At 36.7% G+C, this 17,207-nt stretch overlaps 3 protein-coding genes across 8 annotated transcripts; all 3 read right to left on the reverse strand.

Moving 5' to 3' along the window:
- Positions 1-457: 457 nt before the first annotated feature.
- cflara (CASP8 and FADD-like apoptosis regulator a) lies at positions 458-6,070 on the reverse strand. 2 transcript variants are annotated; one of them, XM_084396180.1, is made up of 11 exons: positions 5,954-6,070; positions 4,887-5,092; positions 4,447-4,768; positions 4,131-4,236; positions 3,832-3,967; positions 3,413-3,459; positions 3,253-3,316; positions 3,112-3,164; positions 2,906-2,984; positions 2,030-2,531; positions 458-1,837 (listed from the first exon to the last, which is right to left on the reverse strand). In XM_084396180.1, exons 2-11 carry the CDS (start codon positions 4,972-4,974, stop codon positions 1,711-1,713), a joined length of 1,524 nt encoding a protein of 507 aa, XP_084252306.1. In that variant the 5' UTR covers positions 4,975-5,092; positions 5,954-6,070; the 3' UTR covers positions 458-1,710. The 2 variants fall into 2 exon arrangements, with proteins under 2 accessions (XP_084252306.1, XP_084252305.1); XM_084396179.1 differs by having other exon boundaries at positions 5,183-5,963.
- Positions 6,071-7,058: 988 nt separating this feature from the next.
- On the reverse strand, positions 7,059-10,946 carry tmem169a (transmembrane protein 169a). Of its 5 annotated transcripts, none has more exons than XM_084394691.1 (3): positions 10,763-10,933; positions 10,269-10,499; positions 7,059-9,651 (listed from the first exon to the last, which is right to left on the reverse strand). In XM_084394691.1, the coding sequence occupies exons 2-3, from the start codon at positions 10,495-10,497 to the stop codon at positions 9,017-9,019; spliced, it is 864 nt and encodes a 287-aa protein (XP_084250817.1). In that variant the 5' UTR covers positions 10,498-10,499; positions 10,763-10,933; the 3' UTR covers positions 7,059-9,016. The 5 variants fall into 5 exon arrangements, with proteins under 5 accessions (XP_084250817.1, XP_084250815.1, XP_084250816.1 ...); XM_084394689.1 differs by having other exon boundaries at positions 7,065-9,651; positions 10,269-10,584; positions 10,843-10,946; XM_084394690.1 differs by having other exon boundaries at positions 7,065-9,651; positions 10,269-10,581; positions 10,843-10,932.
- A 581-nt stretch (positions 10,947-11,527) lies between these two features.
- Positions 11,528-17,079, reverse strand: pecr (peroxisomal trans-2-enoyl-CoA reductase). Its single transcript, XM_084394687.1, has 8 exons — positions 16,950-17,079; positions 16,429-16,565; positions 13,924-14,089; positions 13,528-13,609; positions 13,285-13,381; positions 12,415-12,525; positions 12,067-12,178; positions 11,528-11,942 (listed from the first exon to the last, which is right to left on the reverse strand). The coding sequence occupies exons 1-8, from the start codon at positions 17,059-17,061 to the stop codon at positions 11,857-11,859; spliced, it is 903 nt and encodes a 300-aa protein (XP_084250813.1). The 5' UTR covers positions 17,062-17,079; the 3' UTR covers positions 11,528-11,856.
- Between the last annotated feature and the right edge of the window lie 128 nt (positions 17,080-17,207).

Raw genomic sequence — 17,207 nt, forward strand, 5'->3', positions numbered from 1 at the left:
GATTAGTTGAAAACTGGTTGTGCAAGGGTTGTTACATTTAGTGACTGAATTGTAAACAAATTTTAATATCACTTTTCTTTAAAACTGGAAATAGGGTAAAGCCCAAGTTTCATTTCTGCTGAAAGAAAGCTTTGGTTGTACAATCTTTTTAAACTGTTGAACAAAGTTTCGTTTGTAAATGTAGTTTCTAAAACACTAAACCTACTTTCTTGAATTTAATTTAAGCGACCCCTGGTGGAGGCTAAAATTAAAAATTTCTATTGTCTAATTTAATTATTTTTTTTTTTTTTTTTATAATATTTTGCAGCATGCTTTGTTCAAATTAATATTGTATCTTGAAGTGAAACAGATGTTTGGTATATTATGCTTTCCAATTATATCTGTAGATGGCGACAAATGACTCGTGTGATGAAATTATTGAAGAAAGAAAAGACAAGAAATCAAAACTCAAATTCCATGTATTCAAATCTGGTCTTTTATTTGTATGATCTCAATTAAAACACAAAGTCAGTGTATTCTTACATTAAGCTAATTACATTTTTAATCATAATACTCACCTACTCTCATTTTTTTCCCTGCCATGCATAACGCACTATATTTTCACATTCCGTTCATTCATCGTTTGCAAATGCAAATCATCCAGGTCCTTCACTGAAATTCTACAAGACCAATTAGTAGGCGACTTATCTCTCTGAAGTGGTTAGAAAGAGGGTTATGAATTAGGCTGCATAAATATGACAAGTGATTAAATGACAAATAGATATATACACGTTTAAATAATTTGATATTCAGTGTTTAATTGGTTACGGTATATTATAAATATCAAGAGGATACACTAAGAATTTCCTTCATTTTATGAACAAATGTTAATGAATAAAATATAAAAGTAGCTACTCTGAACTATTCCTAGATCATTTAAAAGCCCTGAACGCTTTATCTTTGCAGTACTGTACTTGAGTTACCCATCATTCTACAATCGGTCACACTCATTAAAGTCACAACTCCAGCCTGCTGATACCTAGAATATAAAAACTAGGAGGAAATAAGGATATAGCCTAACTGCGTGTATATATCATTATACAAACATGTTTACACAACTGTGAAAAAGAAGGACATTAAGAGGATGCAATGTAAAATACTCTATACATCTCCTCACGTAGTGCGTTGCGTGTTAAAGGTGTATTCAATGAACACTATTACTACAACATATGATATATGACTATATATTTATCACGTGTACATTCACTGTCATGTCAGGTTTAGTTCTTAAAAGCTCCCTCTTCACCAAAACATCTCAGAGTTGCTTTGCTTGCCACAGCCACCTTTGCTTTTCTCCTTGGGATCATCTAAACATGATTAGCTGCTCTGACAAAATAAGTCACTTGAGAAGTGCTATAGAAATAATTTAATTTAGCTTGACTAATGACTGAAGGTATTCTTCTTTGGTTAAATAATGAAACACTAGCACTGTGACTACAACACGGAACAACCTAAATAGCTGCAACAGGTTCACAAATAAATACAAATATGAATAAATTAATAAAAACATAGAATAACGAGAACAATCGATTATGTCAATATGCAGTAATGTGTACTTATAGTGGCAGTTTCAAGCACTAACAATTCTATTCTAAAACAAGTAGAGTGTATGCGCGAGAAAGGGATAGAAAGAACAAAGAGCAGTTTGTGTTGTGTAGCGCACATTACGTGTTACAAGTAAAGAGTTTCCCGTAGTGTATGAGAGAGTTGAAGTTGATACGTCTTCTCAGGATTCTGCTGATTGTGACTAAACACGTTTCTGTTCACTTCTGTCATGATGTCCAATAAAGGGTTCTTTCTGCAAATTTAAGGGGGGGGGGGGGGGGGACAGAATAAGGGGACTTGAATTATAAAATTGTTCTTCAGAGTGAAACTACAAAAGCAAAACTGAAAATGATTTAGCATGTATGGTGGTTTTATGGTTATTGCAGTGCAATAATGGACTGAACAGTGGCTCTTTAAGACAGCAGGTAAAAGGTTCATAAAGTACCTCTCATGCCCCATCAATAAGGCAGTGTGTAACGCACGCAGGTAAACCGACTGGTGGCCGGAATCTTCCAGCAGTTTTGCCTCTGCTGTGCACACGCTCCAAAGGACATCCGCTGACACTGGGACAGTCCTCTTGTCCGAATACCGGGATTTTGGTCCATCCGTCTCAAGGTATTCATCATACATTGAAGGGCTTGGAAGGGCTTCTGTGGTCCTGTAGATCTGGGTGAAGAACAGTTTGGGTTTCCCACCCAGTGAGGGACACTGGTTTGGGCTGAAAAGCTGCCTGAGATCCTCCAGCCTGATGCCAGGGCCATTCGAGTCTGTAGCCAACAGATTCGTGTCCGTTCCCCTGCTAATGAGGCAGCAGACGAAGCGGTTGACCTCCTGAAGGCTCCTGTTGCGAGTCAGGTCTTCCAAGACCTTCAGGGTTTCTCTCAGACCCAGGAGAGAGTGGGAAATGACCCTGAAACCCAGACGCTCAAATGTCTGAGTCAACATCTCTGAAAGGACACAAACAGCGTAGACGTTTAGATGCAGGTGTTTTGCGCAAGAACGCATTATAACGATCTAAAAAGTCTGTTCTTTTTTCACATTTCCTAATTTGTATTTAAAGGGAAAACAAAAGCCCGAAGAAAACGGCAATTTCTTTAGAAACCTTTAGAAGGATTTTTTATTTTTTATTATTACAAAATCTGCCTTCCCCTGTGGGTAAACATTATGATGTAATTTTGTGTTTTTTTCTGCAAGCAAGTTTCCCTAACAAACCAATGAGTCAAAAACAGATGATGTTTTCAGAAGTAGTAAATGACAGTATGATTATAACATTCAAAAATGGTAAAGGGTCAAAACCTGGATCACACACACACACACTTACGTCCATCAAAGCCAACACAGTCAATAATCACACAAAGGCCTCTCTGCTCAGGATTTATTTGATACTCCTTCACAAAAGCCTAGCAGACATATAGACAGTGGGAGGAATAGCTTACAACCTATTCATGAATAAAATGACAAATCAGAAAAATTGCTAGGCTTTGCCACGATGACTATTTATTAATAAGTGAGAAGCCGATTTATTACCGGTTGTTGTTGCGTCCCCGTTTCTGGCACCGAAAGCTTCAGATTTTTTAACTCTAGAAAAAGACCAAAGGCAAGTCTGTCATGTTATCCATAGGATCTTAATTAAAACTAAAAACGAAGACTGAAAAATAAAAATCTCACCTTGAGAACAGCACTGTGATCGTCTCACTGGTTTAACGGGAGACTGACACTTCCCAGGTGTGATCTGAAATTAAGAAATATAGAGATACAGTAAGTAAAATTATCATCATTTAACATACTGTATTCTATTGGGATTTTTTTTTTCCGAAAATCGTCTTACCTTAAAGGAATTCTGAACTTTAGGGACTGCACATGGTACATTCTGACCTGAATAAATTATAAATTAATTTTGTAGAGTTAATTATGCATTATAAAAATGTTCAATGTACTTGCCGCACAAGTTTGGTAACCAGAGCCATGATTTTAATTTTTCTAAATAAACTTTGGCTTTGAAAATGAACTTTGAGACAGTGAGAGACTTTTGCAGGTAAAATGAAGCATTATCATGTGGGTATAATGTACAAAATGTTCTAGGTTCTTAAGGGTGACATGGTGTTTTTCAATAGCAAGTTAAGTTTGCATAGTCAAATCAAAAGCTGTAACCAGATGTTGCACAACCCGTGCAGTGCATTTTTTGTCTGCTGACAAGCAGTTGACCAAACAAAGAAAAGAAAAAAAGTGACCTCACAAATGACTGACCTCTATTCTGGTAGGCCTGAATCCTTTTAACAAGATCCAATCTTTTAATGTTCCTCAAACACTGTTCAAGCAGATCTAGCTTATCACAAGATACTTCATCCAACTTCTCCAACTCCACCACCACGTCTAGAAAGCTCTATTAGAAATCAAATGCAATGACACAAACATGAGATAACATGCACATAATATAAATCCCAGAAAAGTGGTAGATTTTTTTTAATCATGCATGTTCAGTTTAGTATAATTATTATTTAGTACAAACATTCTGAAGGTTAAACGTGTAATTTCTCCAATCTTACGGTAGCTCTAGCCATTCTTTCTTTGGGTAGGATACTGTTCAGGAGAAAGGTAAGAGATTTTAAATCCTCCTTGTCCAGGTTTTCGTTCAAATCTGCCATTAGAACCCTGTGGAAATAAGATCAGCATTCAGGTGGGTGAAAATAACATATTCATATCACGGGTATTTCTGCTTGGGTTTTTCCCAAGAGACTGCTCTAATAACCCTAAAAACATAAATGTCAGGTTCTAAAATAAAACTTTTCATTACCATACATATTATTTTAACCACATGGGTTGTTTTTCCACAGACATCAAAGAATTAATGTGATAAATTACCTGTAATCTGAGAGGGCCCTTCCCTCCTGCAGAATTCTTTCTACCTGTTGTCTGTTGGTGCCGAAAACTTTTTTTAGGACATCAAAGCGTTTCATTCGGAACATGAGCTCCATCAGCAGGGCATCACCAGCCTGAGATTGACCCGCTTGGTTCTGTCTCTGTTTGGCAAAGGCCAGCAAAGCTCCTCTCAAATCTTCCACACAGCTGTTGGTGAACAAATCCGTACAAAGGTACAGGAGGATCCTACGCTCCTCGTTGTCAAGATCAGCGGTCACATTGTTTACCATGATAGAAAATCCATCCGCCATTTTACTGTATGAGCCTGTATAGATGTTGTAGGTTATAGTTTGGGTCATTTTAAAAGCTGGGAGTAGGCAGTTTTAAACATCTATTTGTCAAGACCGGAAAAACAGTAGAAAAAAAAAGAAAAAGATACTTGCATTTTTTTTGGTTTTGTTTTTTTGAAGAAAGGATAGAATGAAAATTGCATTTATCTTGACAGAAGAAGAAAATCCACCGCAGCCTCATTCATCACATTCTTGTAGAAATCAACGGCCACTTCGGATTTATACTTGCAAGTGTCAAAGCACTTACAGTTTTGAAGGCCAAAAGCTTTGGTGGTGATGCCTGCAGAGAGGCTTATCTCCTGGAGACAATGAAAGAAAAAGGAAGAGACGAAAGGTGAAACAAAGAGAGGTGATGTTAGTTCAAAATGATGCCTTAGAATAGAAAGTACCTGCATATCCCCAATAAATAAATATCCTTTGCAAATCTACATAAGGAAACAGTGGTATATTGCATGACGGTTTGCATTGACCACTTGGGGTTTCACCCCGCATTTTGGACAAAAGCGAAAGTGCGACGTTGAAGGGGATTCCTGTGTAGAGTTGCTAGGTTACTTTTACCAAAGTTCACACTGCGTCTCGCATTACCTAATTCTAACTCACCCACGCTAACATTCCTGTCATGCTTTAAATCGTTACCATGTGGCGGAATAATTATTCTGCAATTCGGTTCTTTGGAACTGTCCGTTTCACACACACACACAAAAAAACAGTTTCTAAACAGATCTTACGTCATTACTAAAAATATTCAACCGACTTCGATCCGAATAAAAAGAATGGTTTAATATATGAACAATGACCTTTTGAGATAAAGCAAACGCTTACGTGTCCCTTTACAATGTTAAGGGAGGGAGGAGCTAATGTTTAAATGTCTACATTAGAGCTACATTCGAAAAGCACAAACTACGCCACTATGTAGCGATAAACTAGCGTTATTTTTTACCCATGTTGTTCACTACGTCATGCGTCAAACAAAATACGTAGGCTATTCGGATTCTTAGAACACCCAGCTTAATTCGCATTTAACTGGTACGTGTGCAACTACGTATTTTATGGAACTATGAATAAACAAAGTTAAAATTATAAAGTATTAGGCTATTAAAAATACATCCCATTACAACGAACAGAAAGAAAGAAAGACATATCGTTTGACGTTATATTACCGTTGACTCCGTGTGGCTTCATCTTTGTCTCCGTAAAGATAAAAAAAAGCTAAAAGCGAAAGTAGCCGTTTAGCTTACAGGAATACCAACAAGCCACTCCCTCATATTTCACAATTTGTTCTTACTCGTTCAGATGAGGCTATTTACTCATTTCTCTCTAGTTACACTTCATTAGTGTTAATTCTGTAACGGACTGGTTTAATTAGATCTGGGATGGTCATAAGGGAGGGGATGCTTGTTGACAGTCAACAATGATAAAACTTTTATTTTTTTTAAAGGTTTGGCAATTATATAGCACTGTCTGAGGCACACCTTTAACAGCGTGTGAGATCTGCAAAAACTGTGACTAAGTCTGAAAGGAAACTAAACTATACAACGGAAACAAAGGAGATAAAATTCTTTATTATAAAGTGTTGAAAATGAAATAACTGGTACACACCCAGTGCATAAGTGTGAAAACAAAACATTTATCAAGGACATGGTTTAAAAAAAAAAGAAGAAAAAAAAGTTTGTGCTTTGAAACCATGTTTACAGAGAAACAGGCTACTTTGTGCCAGAAGACAACATTTTATAATGTCATTCAAGTGTTCTTTGTAGAACAGTTTAAGGCTGGCCTAACTGCAAAAAAACAGGTCAAGGTCTTGTATTATCAGCGGCATGATGAGTGTCTATTGTAGCCTACAGCATAGCAGTTGGAAAAGTTCCCAAAGATAATCAAAAAGAGTCTAGGATCTCTTGTGCAACAGATTGAACCTATTGATGATTCCAATTACTCATTTAAAAAGGTGGTTTACATCAAACCTGCTTATTTGCATAATTAAAACAGTATAATCTGAGAGCATCCAATACTTGCATATTTTAAAGCAATCGGATTTAATATTCCAGTCTTAAAACAATATTGTCTTTACATTTTGTACATTTCTTTTAATATACAGACTTCAAATTATGCAGATCAGATGCATAGATCTCTGGTAAGATATTTTGTAATTTACAGGGTTCCCACACTTTTTTACGGGATAAGAGTTTTTATGCAGTATATGTGTAATTTTTCAGAGTTGTGACTCAAAAGAATAATTCACTCACAAATCAGACAAGAGCATTTTCTAGTAAACAAATTCTTCATAGCTTTTTATTAATTCTCATGGATTTTCGAACAATTTTAACATTCCCTGATATTTCCAGGTTTTCCATGACCGTGGGAACCCTGCATTTTATTATTTTACAATACATGCCTCCATAAACAACAGATAAAGTTGTAAACGATGAAGCGGATATGAGTACTATAATTCACCCCATCTGAAGTAGGTGTGCCCTGTAATCTACTTTCAGTTAAAAGGTTTTTGAAATCGTAATATGATCTTCTGGGACAACAGAACCATTATGTGTAAACCAGTTAGTGGTTTTTAATGGCTGATATTCTTGGTGAACACTATTATAGCACCATTGTTGTTACACCAGTAAAAACACAAAGCACTACACTGTTTCAAACACTAACACAACAGTTCAGTGATTTGGGACATACAAATAAAATATAAAAAAAATATTATAATAATAAAAGTATTCAAAGTGTAAAAGCATTTGTCTGCTTAGAGTGTAAAATGTTGTTTAGTGTCTGGTTCAAGTGCAAGTATCGGTCAGATAGCGTGAGAACATCGTCAGAGAAGAAAAATTTGCTGCTCATCCGCTGTGCAATGTGAGTAATGCATGACATGATAAAGGTAAATACTTCGAACACTTCTCTTTACTCAAGATAACAGAATATACTGTCCTGACGGAAGGCTAAGAGAGGGCCTCATTTCTTCTTAAGGATGTTAAGAATGTTTCAGTCTCAGATTCATTATGGTAACTCATTAAAGGAACACCATGGCTCTCTACTGACATCTGTGGTTGAAAACATAAACAATGTTCCTCTGCAAGTAACTTGCAATTTATCTTCCATCAGTTGTGCTCCACTCTTCTGATGGTTTGATGTAGGCTATAGCTAAAGTTGCCTTTGATAACCATATCAGAGCAGCTCTGACTGATTAAGATCACTGACAGTAAGATTGTCCTAACAAGGCATATATCTGGAAAATATGTAGTCTATGGAAAATATGTACAGTATAAGAATGTAAGAAGCATATCTGCCCAAAAAAAATGTGTAAACATGCAAGGATATAATCCGGAAGCCTGGAATCTTCAGCCAAATCAAACTTGAGAGCTCTGAATATAAATCATTTTCACAGGCTTACCATAGTGACCGTTTTGGGCACATTTATGCAGTTTTGATTGATTGTAATTTTTTTATATTTAAATTCGCACTGTACTATGTAAACTTAAATGAGAAAATTTCCATAGTGCTCATTTAATGAATTAAAAATAGTTTGATTTATGTTCTGAAACCAATGATTAAAAAAATTTGCTTTTGGATATCATTATGAACTGCATCACAATATAAGCATTAAACCTCAAAATCCATTATTCCTTTTTTTTTTTACATTTGATATGGAAAGATAATGTGCTGAAATCTTAGAGTAACTTGGCCCTGTATTTCATTGATTTTGTGATGTTTGATAAGACTAAATCATAGATGATTTCCTAACAACATGTACTAATTAATAAAACTGTGCAAAATTAAGACTTTCACCCAAAATGAAAATTCTGTCATCATTTACTCATCCTCATGTGGTTCCAAAACTGTGTGACTTTGTGAACATAAAAGAAGATTTTCTGAGAAATGTTTCAATGTTTTCTGTCCATATGGAAGTCAATAGGAACAAAACGGTTTGGTTCTTCTTTCAAAATATTCATTCTTCAAAATATCTTCTTTTATATTCCACAGAACAAAAGAAAGTTTCAACAACATGAGGGTGAGAAAATGACAGAATCTTAATTTTTTTGGTGATCTATCCCTTTAAATGAAGGCTCAGGATTGAAAACAAGTTAAAAGCTATCGAAAATCTTTTTGACTTGTTCTTAAGTTTGCTTTTCCTGAGCAAAATAAGTTTAAAAAATAAAATAAAATCAACAGCAACAGAGTTTAACTTATATTAAACCCAGAACGTTATTCCATGTTTTTTGCGCTCACAAAGTAGAAGTGTGTTCAACATCATCCATCCTCTTCCCCTGGAGGGTCCCGGAGAGAGTGTCAGAGTCCAGAAGCTCAACCACATTGTACGGGGCGCAGTCCTCCAACCCCAGCTTCCCACACATCCACCCACAGAAGCCCTTCTCCAGGTCCCTCACCGCCAGCCACCATTCCCCAAACACCCAGGAGAGCTGGGTCACGGCGGCGTACACCCCCATACAAAGAGACAACGCCATGATCAGAACCGGATATAACAGAATGAGCAAGGGACACACCGTGATCTTGTGCAGAAAGCTGCGTTCCTCATTGTAAACCAGGAAGACGTTGTACCAGGTGAGCGTTCCGTAGTAAAACGACGTGATGAAAGAGAGAAGGAAGATGAACGGGGAGCAGGAAAGGCTCCAGAGAAGAACGTGAGGGCCCTGGCTGACCCCCAGCGCGCAGGGTTTTTGCTTGGCTTCCGCGAGCCCGTCACATTCTGCATCTAGACGCTCTTTGGAGCGCGCCATGTCTCTCAGCTCTTTGTCAGTAAGGGTCATATAGATGTCCACCATTTGGCCTTTTCGCTTTCCCCGTGTGATGGTGCCCGTCAGGGTCACGAAACGGCTGTCGGGAGGGATATCCTCTTCTTCTGTGAATGAAAGATAAATATTGAGAATATTGCATTAACAACACATTATAAATCTGTCAATCGTGTGGGACAGAGGAAATGCATTACAAGAAAAGCACTGAGATGTGGGATACAGTACATGCAAGCAGACACGAAAACCGTGCCTTGCCTAAATTACACTCAAAAATCATGCATTTATTTCATAACTAATAATATATTGCATTTATATTTTGTAAACATTTGCAAGAAAACTGCAAATATATTCTGCTTATAATTTTGGACCAATTAATAATTATACACTACTGTTCAAAAGGTTGGGATCAGTAAGATAATTTTTTTTACATTGTTTGAAAGAAGTCTTTAATGCTAATTAAAGCTGAATACATGCTATTTGATCAAAAATACAATAAAACAGTAATAATATGAAATATTACAAATTATAACAGTAATTTATTCCTGTGATGGCAAAGCTGAATTTTCAGCATCATTACTCCAGTCTTCAGTGTCACATGATCCTTCAGAAATCATTCTAAAATGCGGATTCGGTGCTCAAGAAATATTTTGTAACATTACAAATGTCTTTACTATCATTTTTGAATGGATGGATGGCTAAATAAACTAAATAATGTTCACTCCACCTTCATCAAGTGGAGGATTAAAGGCTCCATCCACATTCGCAGAGGTCCCCTCCCCAGCATCTTCATCCTCCAGGTCAGAGCGGTAGATGATCTCTTTCTTTTTCTTCTTCCTCTTCCTCCGAGTGGTGGTTCCCTCCTCCTCTGCTGATCTCTGAAGCGTGTTCACTGGGGTCTCCTCTGTCCCAATCTCTCCCTCCATCTCCAAACCAGTGACGTCAGCAGATGCCATGACTATGGACAAAATTCCTTTATGATGTCAGTGTGCAGCTGGACACACCTGCTTTGTGTGTCAATCACCCTTTAAAGATGCTCTCTTCTAGCATTAGAGGGGGAAAAAACACTACAGCCTGCTGTTATATATTATGTTACTTTCTGGTTGCTTTGCATTACATCGCATTTTAGGATACGTTACTGTTTATATCAAGTCACACCCCTCGCTGTTCCTATCCGTTTCTGATTTACACAATACTGAAGTGATAATACACGGTTCTTACCTTAAATCAATTCTCAAACAAATGTCTGCAGAGGTCGCTTGATTAATATGTTCAGTTTATCATTCGCAAGGGTGACTCACCACGTGTAACATTGTGGAGCTTGGTTTATTATTTTTTTTGGACTGTGCCACACCGAGGACAACGCATCCCCCCTCACACCGATAATGCCATTGTTTAGCCAATCAGCGGCGTGCGCTCAGCGCTCAGTGCGCATGCTCGCGTTATGCGGCGCTCTGCCTAGCAACCGGCACTCTGTAGGACCCTCAATTTTTAAACATGTTCCGAGTAAGATGCCAATAAAACAGATTAATCATTCATTTCGCCTGACAATAAACTTAAAAAAATCTCAGTGTCTCAATTTTTGCTAAGTTGGCCATTTAAAATAGAAATATTCTAGATTTTACTTAAAATGTTCCACTTTTTACTAAAACAAGTATTTCAACCTAAATATGTTTTCTTGGGAACATTGCTTCCGATGGTAATGTATTTGTTTTTCATTAATAAACGTCATTTTTATTTTTCTCTTTTGTAATATCGCTTTAATGAACAAAAGTCAACATCAGGATGGACATTTTTGGTGGGTATTTCTGTAGAAACAACAAAACAGTTAAAGCATCCTGTTATTTTCTTACTATAGTGTAAATAATCAAAAGATATTTAATTAAATTTAAGTGTCTAGCATAAATCTGAAAGTCTGGTATATTTATTTTACTGTTACGCCGATAAAAAGTTGTACTTTATAACAGAAATGACCCAGCAAACTGATGCTTAATGCAATTAAAAGTTTTCAACAGAAAATTTATTTTCTTGAACAATACATTACATATTTGTAATCTCACGGTGACAGTTGATACATGTTCTTTTTAGAAATCTAACAATTACAATACTATTACATATATTTACATTGATTAGGCATTGTTCCTCAAGAACTATTAGAGTTGAATTATTCAATGATAATGCTTAAATTCAGTGAGCATCACTCAAAAGCCAGTCGAGACGCGTTGCAATTCCTAGCAAAGAAAAAAACATTTGTGCTTCACCCACGCTGTGAAGAAGAGCAGCTGTTTGACAGTCTAGACTTGTTTTGTTATGATTCACAGCTTGGATTTGGTCATTTTCATGATTTCTCTCAGTGTGTCTGTATTTTCTCCATCTGGGGCTGGAGGCCAGGCACTGTGGTCTGATCAGAGAGACACAAACAGAAACAGAAAGCATTTGAATACTCATAGCAAGTCAACATCCGTCCGTGATTTTGAAACAAATACAGCGTGTGTTATGCTCTCATCCGGCTCAAATATGGGTACCTGGGATTTCCCACATAGAGTGGTAAAGGCTCTGTCCTGCATCGACCTTCAGGGTTGCTCCAGTAATGTAGCTGGCAGCCGGAGACAGCAAGAAACATACAGCTGGTGATATCTGATAGAAATATTGTATATATTATTATCCATATTAAATATTAAGGATCTGAGCAGAACAGACATTTATTTCAATCTCAGATTATTTAAACACTAACTTACACAAACACATTTATATACATAGACACACACACAGGTTTAGCTGTAGAGTATATAGCGGCAGTAATTATGTTCTGATCTTTGATTAGTTTCTGCTATTTCAAAATGTCGTCAACATCATAATAGGTTATAGGTTACCTCCTCAGGAACACCAAGTCTTTTAGCCGGACTAAATGGCACTGACATCTTAAACAAACTGGGACCATATTCTTTGTAGTTTTCCATTGCAGTTTTGGATATGATAGTTCCCTACAGTCGAGAAACACACACAAAAAAAAACAAATGGACACACACTGTCTCTGTGATAAAAGACAGATAAATTAGGAGTGTATATTGAAGTTGAATTGGAATTGCATTATATATAATAAAAACATGTTATTTAGTAAAAAACGAATGAGGCCATAATACTATGGAAACTTTCTCAGGCAAGGCAAAGCTATTTTCCTATAACTTACATTTTCAGTTTGCGGTAGGCCTGTGACAATCATGAATTTTTTGCTGACGATTAATTGCCATACAAATAATTGCGATTAATTATATAATTTTGTTTTGTTCATGTCCTTTACAGTGTAAACCTAATACCTTATTTTAAAAACTTACATTGTATCAATATATTACAATTCTAATAGGCACATGTGATTTTCTTTAATGCTTTGAAAATGTATAATATAATATAATGCAGTCTGCTGAAACCCACAAACCATAATTTCCTATGAAGGAAGACCTTTAACTATCTTGGTTAGAACAGTGTTTTTTATATTCTTTGGCCAAATGTGATTGAAATTTAAACTGTACACTTATTGTACATAGTTATGGTTGCTAAGCCACGATTGGCCAGTGGCGGTTTTCGGGCGTGGCTTAGCGAAGGGTCAATTGCGATTACATAGAATAACCACGATTAGACGATAAATCAATAATCGTGAATTTCATTCAAACAATTCAACCTCATTTTGGACACCACTATGCAAATACAGTATGCTTTCCAATTGTTTCCAAACTGGCACTAACCGGCGCCACAGAGTTGACCCGGATGCCACTGTCAGCCCACTCAATGGCCAGGCTCTTGGTCAGGTTGTCCACTGCAGCTCGAGCCGCTCCTGTGTGCCTGTCATAAAAAAGTCTGGCGGTTTAAACATAGCTTTGAAAGGAGACAAAATGCATTACCATGAGAGGATAAATATATTTAAACAGCCATTAAATGTAAAGTTTATACACAATATTTTTATTAACCAATATTTTTTACCAACTCACGCCATTCCAGGGAAACCCTTCCACATGTCCGCAATGATGTTCACAATCACACCTCCATTATCTTTCATCCACGCATTGTATGCTACGAATCAAGCAAAAGTTGTCTGAGAGTAGCTCTTGAAGTGGTATGAATCGTGAACATGTCAATTCATTATTTAGTCAGAAATAAGGCTTACAATTTACACACACAATCACAAATACACCCTTAGAAAATAAAGGTTATTTATTGGCCTCTGATGTATGGTTCTATAAAGAACCTTCAACATCCATGGAACCTTTCTATTGGACAAAAGGTTTCTTCAGATTATTAAAATGTTCTTCACACACACACACACACACACACACACACACACACACACACACACACACACACACACATCACATCGCACTCCGAACCTTCTTTGGAGCATAAGAAGGTTCCGTTGAGGTTGGTGTCAATCACAGCATTCCAGCCTTTTGCACTCATCATATTCACTGGGCTGGAAAACTGTCCACCTCCATTATTCACTAAAAAGTCGATCCTCCCATGGAGCTTCAGGGTGGAGGCCATCAGGTTCTTCACCTGTCAAAAATGAGACATAGGCTAAATAATACATTTTCTTTGTAGAGTCACACCACTTTAATAATCCAAACCTACAGGGTCATTCCGTGCAGAGCTGCACGATTAATCGTGAAAAGATCGCGATCAAACACTCATGCGACAACGATTCGCCTGTGCCACCCAATTAAACCTTTGACAAAATCACATTCAAATCCGCGTGTGTGTGTCCAACTGCGTCCCGCAGTACTACAAACCACGCCCCTATTACATCAAGTCACGCCCCCTACAATCCATTCAAATCCATCCATACAGCCATTCTTCTCTTCAAATCTGCGCTGAGCCAGAGAGAGCAGTTGTCATCAGCTTCAATCACAAGCAGTATTTTTCAGCCACACAGTATTGATATTTCTGTGTTTCACAAATATTCAAATTATCACAGAATATTGAGATAAAAGTTATAGCGATCAAAATAGAGCAAATCAAATATTGAAAGTAACTCGGGGCCTCAAATAACAAATTCATTGTTTCGCCACTAGGTGGTGACAAGTGACTGTTAAATTTGTCATTGAATCATTCATTCAAGAGATTCATTCAAAAACGCTGATTCGAGTATTTATGAGTAATGCTGGGTACACACCAAAAGATTTTTTACATCTTATAAGATTTTCAAAATGTGACAGACCACAAACATGAGGACAAAAAATCCTAGATTTAAGCGTTTTGCTCCTATAGTGTGTGGTGTGCCATGATGTGACAAAGACAGCACACCACACACAAACAGATTTTCAACCAGAGTCTCGACTATGAACACAGGAAATCTCGCAAAATATCGTGAGACTTCAGAATAAGCATGACGGACGATATGCAGGAAGAAATTGCGATAGTGTTTGGAATGATTTTCACAGAAAATTCACGTGAAAAAACCATTGTACCCACCATTATAACCTTTTATACAGAAATATATTCATTCTTTATTGTCTTTATTTATTCTTTATTGGATTTATTGTCTCTTTAGAAAAAGTTATTTAATCCCTAGTCTATAGAACCTCACTGATCCCTTAACACTCAGCTTTTTTTTTTTAATCTTTTTTTTTTATTGATTTTAAGAATTATACAATTACAGTCAGGGGGGTACAGAGAGTAAAGCTGATAAACAAACATAAAAAGACATATACATAAACAGTGACAAACTTAAAAGTTAAACAAAAATTTGAAAATGTTTACAGATTGAAACGCACTTTGCAGCTTTCTTATTTTTCAAACCCAATATTGTGTTTAGGTATTGTAAAATTTCTGCTCTTAAAATGAAAAACAAAGGCTTGTTTCCTCGAAATTTACACTTATGAATACTAAATCTTAACATTAAGCTTCCTGCAAGTGTGTGTGTGTGTGTGTGAGAGAATGACCGTGTCTTCCATCATCTCGCTTTCTGATTGGATATTGTTTCGTTTCACGTGATAATCTCCAGAGCGTGCGCGTGTTTGTCCTCGGAGTTCCCCCCACACATCAGGATTTCTGATCGTAAATATTAAACATGTTTAATATTTACGATTCGCGATCGGAGCGGCTCCGACGTTCTTCCGAGCAGGTTCGGACACTCTTAACACACCTCACACCAAGGGAAAATCTGATAAAATAATCTGTTAAACCATCAAGATAATCGGGACATAGCTAGGATTGTCGGAAGGGGAGAAATCGGCCCAAAATCAGCCCGATTATCTTTTGGTGTGTACCCAGCATAAGTCACTGAATCACTCATTCAAACCGATTTTTTTAAGTAATTCATTCAAATTGTCTGTTCAGAATCGTAATCTCTATTTGAAACAAACAAACAAAACAAAAAATAGTGATTCTCAATGTATCCAGAATCGTGCAGCTCTCATTCTCAGCTCAACCCCCATTATTTTTATTTTTTTTCCCATTTTGATTTCTTTTCTGGTAAAAGACATACATAAATGAAGAAAAAAGCCAAAAACATTAAATGCCTTTGACGAATATTTACTGAGTAATCCACTATTTTTTAGAAAGTAATTCATATATCTGGTTCAATCTTTCTAAAGTCATTTTCTGCCCCCTGTAATTTGGCTCCAAATGTTTGGTTTTCATCACTATTTATGTTTGTCTTTCTACAGAAAAAAGTATGAACAAAATAAAAAAATTTGAGCTGGGGAAGTTTCTGAAATTTGGTTGATTTGATACAGAATGACCCTACTATTATCTATAAACAGAATTGCCAGATGGAGAAACCAGAATTTGTCCTATAATACCTTCCTAAATAAATGTGCTGAAAACAAATACATTTTACACATGCTTCTCTGACATGAAGGCAATGTATAAAAACAGGTTCATGAGACTGTCACCTCTTCTTCATTCCGGATGTTGCACTTTATAGGGGTCACTTTAGCCGGACTGGATGAGGGGATCTTCTTCTGAGCCAGCTCTTCAGCTGCTGACTCCAGACGCTCAAGCTTTCTGGATGATATGACCACATTGCATCCTACAACATATTGGGATATATGTGATTCTGTAGACACTACAGGCAAAACCAAAGTTTTATTAACGTTTTACAGAGGGCTTGTTCCTATAGTATATACTTTAACATTCTAATACTAAACATTTAAAACATTATTTTCTATATTTTATATTCCAAGATATGTTACCAAATTCACCTGTCTTAAATGGAAATTATGATCTAAAAACATCAAATACATTGCATTGGTAATAGTTAAATTGGTGATTGATGACCTGGAAGTTATTGGACGATTGCTGTGTTGCTCAATATCTGGACTAAAGTTCACTGTTAGTGTTATACGTTATCGTATCATGCAGCCCTGATCTAAATACAAGGACAAATCCATCTGTAAAAACAGTAAATGCATACCCAACTGTAAGAGCTCTGAAGTAATATCTTTTCCTATCCCAGTCCCGCCTCCCGTCACGATTGCAACTTTGTGATTGAAAAGACCTGCTTTAAACACACTGGACACAGCCATTATTTCTCTGACGTCACGGACTGTGAAGCAAAATAAAAGTCCCCTTCCGTGTGTGTGTGTTGATCCCATAGACAGTAGGGTTGATCCAGCTCGACCGTTTGCGCTTTGAACTTTTAATAATAGCAATTATGATAATAATAATATTA

This window comes from Rutilus rutilus (genome assembly GCF_951802725.1).
Source record: "Rutilus rutilus genome assembly, chromosome: 22".
Taxonomy (NCBI): domain Eukaryota; kingdom Metazoa; phylum Chordata; class Actinopteri; order Cypriniformes; family Leuciscidae; genus Rutilus; species Rutilus rutilus.

Bases quoted from the DNA above. Each gene is read 5' to 3' on its own strand.
- tmem169a (XM_084394691.1), bottom strand. From the start codon at position 10,497: ATGGCATCTGCTGACGTCACTGGTTTGGAGATGGAGGGAGAGATTGGG. The intron at 9,652-10,268 runs GTGGAGTGAACA...TTTCATTCACAG, and splicing joins TAATCCTCCACTTGATGAAG to AAGAAGAGGATATCCCTCCC.
- pecr (XM_084394687.1), bottom strand. From the start codon at position 17,061: ATGGCTGTGTCCAGTGTGTTTAAAGCAGGTCTTTTCAATCACAAAGTT. The intron at 16,566-16,949 runs GTATGCATTTAC...AATATGTTGTAG, and splicing joins TTCAGAGCTCTTACAGTTGG to GATGCAATGTGGTCATATCA. The intron at 11,943-12,066 runs GTACCCATATTT...CTCTCTGATCAG, and splicing joins CTCTATGTGGGAAATCCCAG to ACCACAGTGCCTGGCCTCCA.
- cflara (XM_084396180.1), bottom strand. From the start codon at position 4,974: ATGAGGCTGCGGTGGATTTTCTTCTTCTGTCAAGATAAATGCAATTTT. The intron at 3,968-4,130 runs GTAAGATTGGAG...GATTTCTAATAG, and splicing joins AAAGAATGGCTAGAGCTACC to AGCTTTCTAGACGTGGTGGT. The intron at 2,532-2,905 runs GTAAGTGTGTGT...GTGTCCTTTCAG, and splicing joins CTGTGTTGGCTTTGATGGAC to AGATGTTGACTCAGACATTT.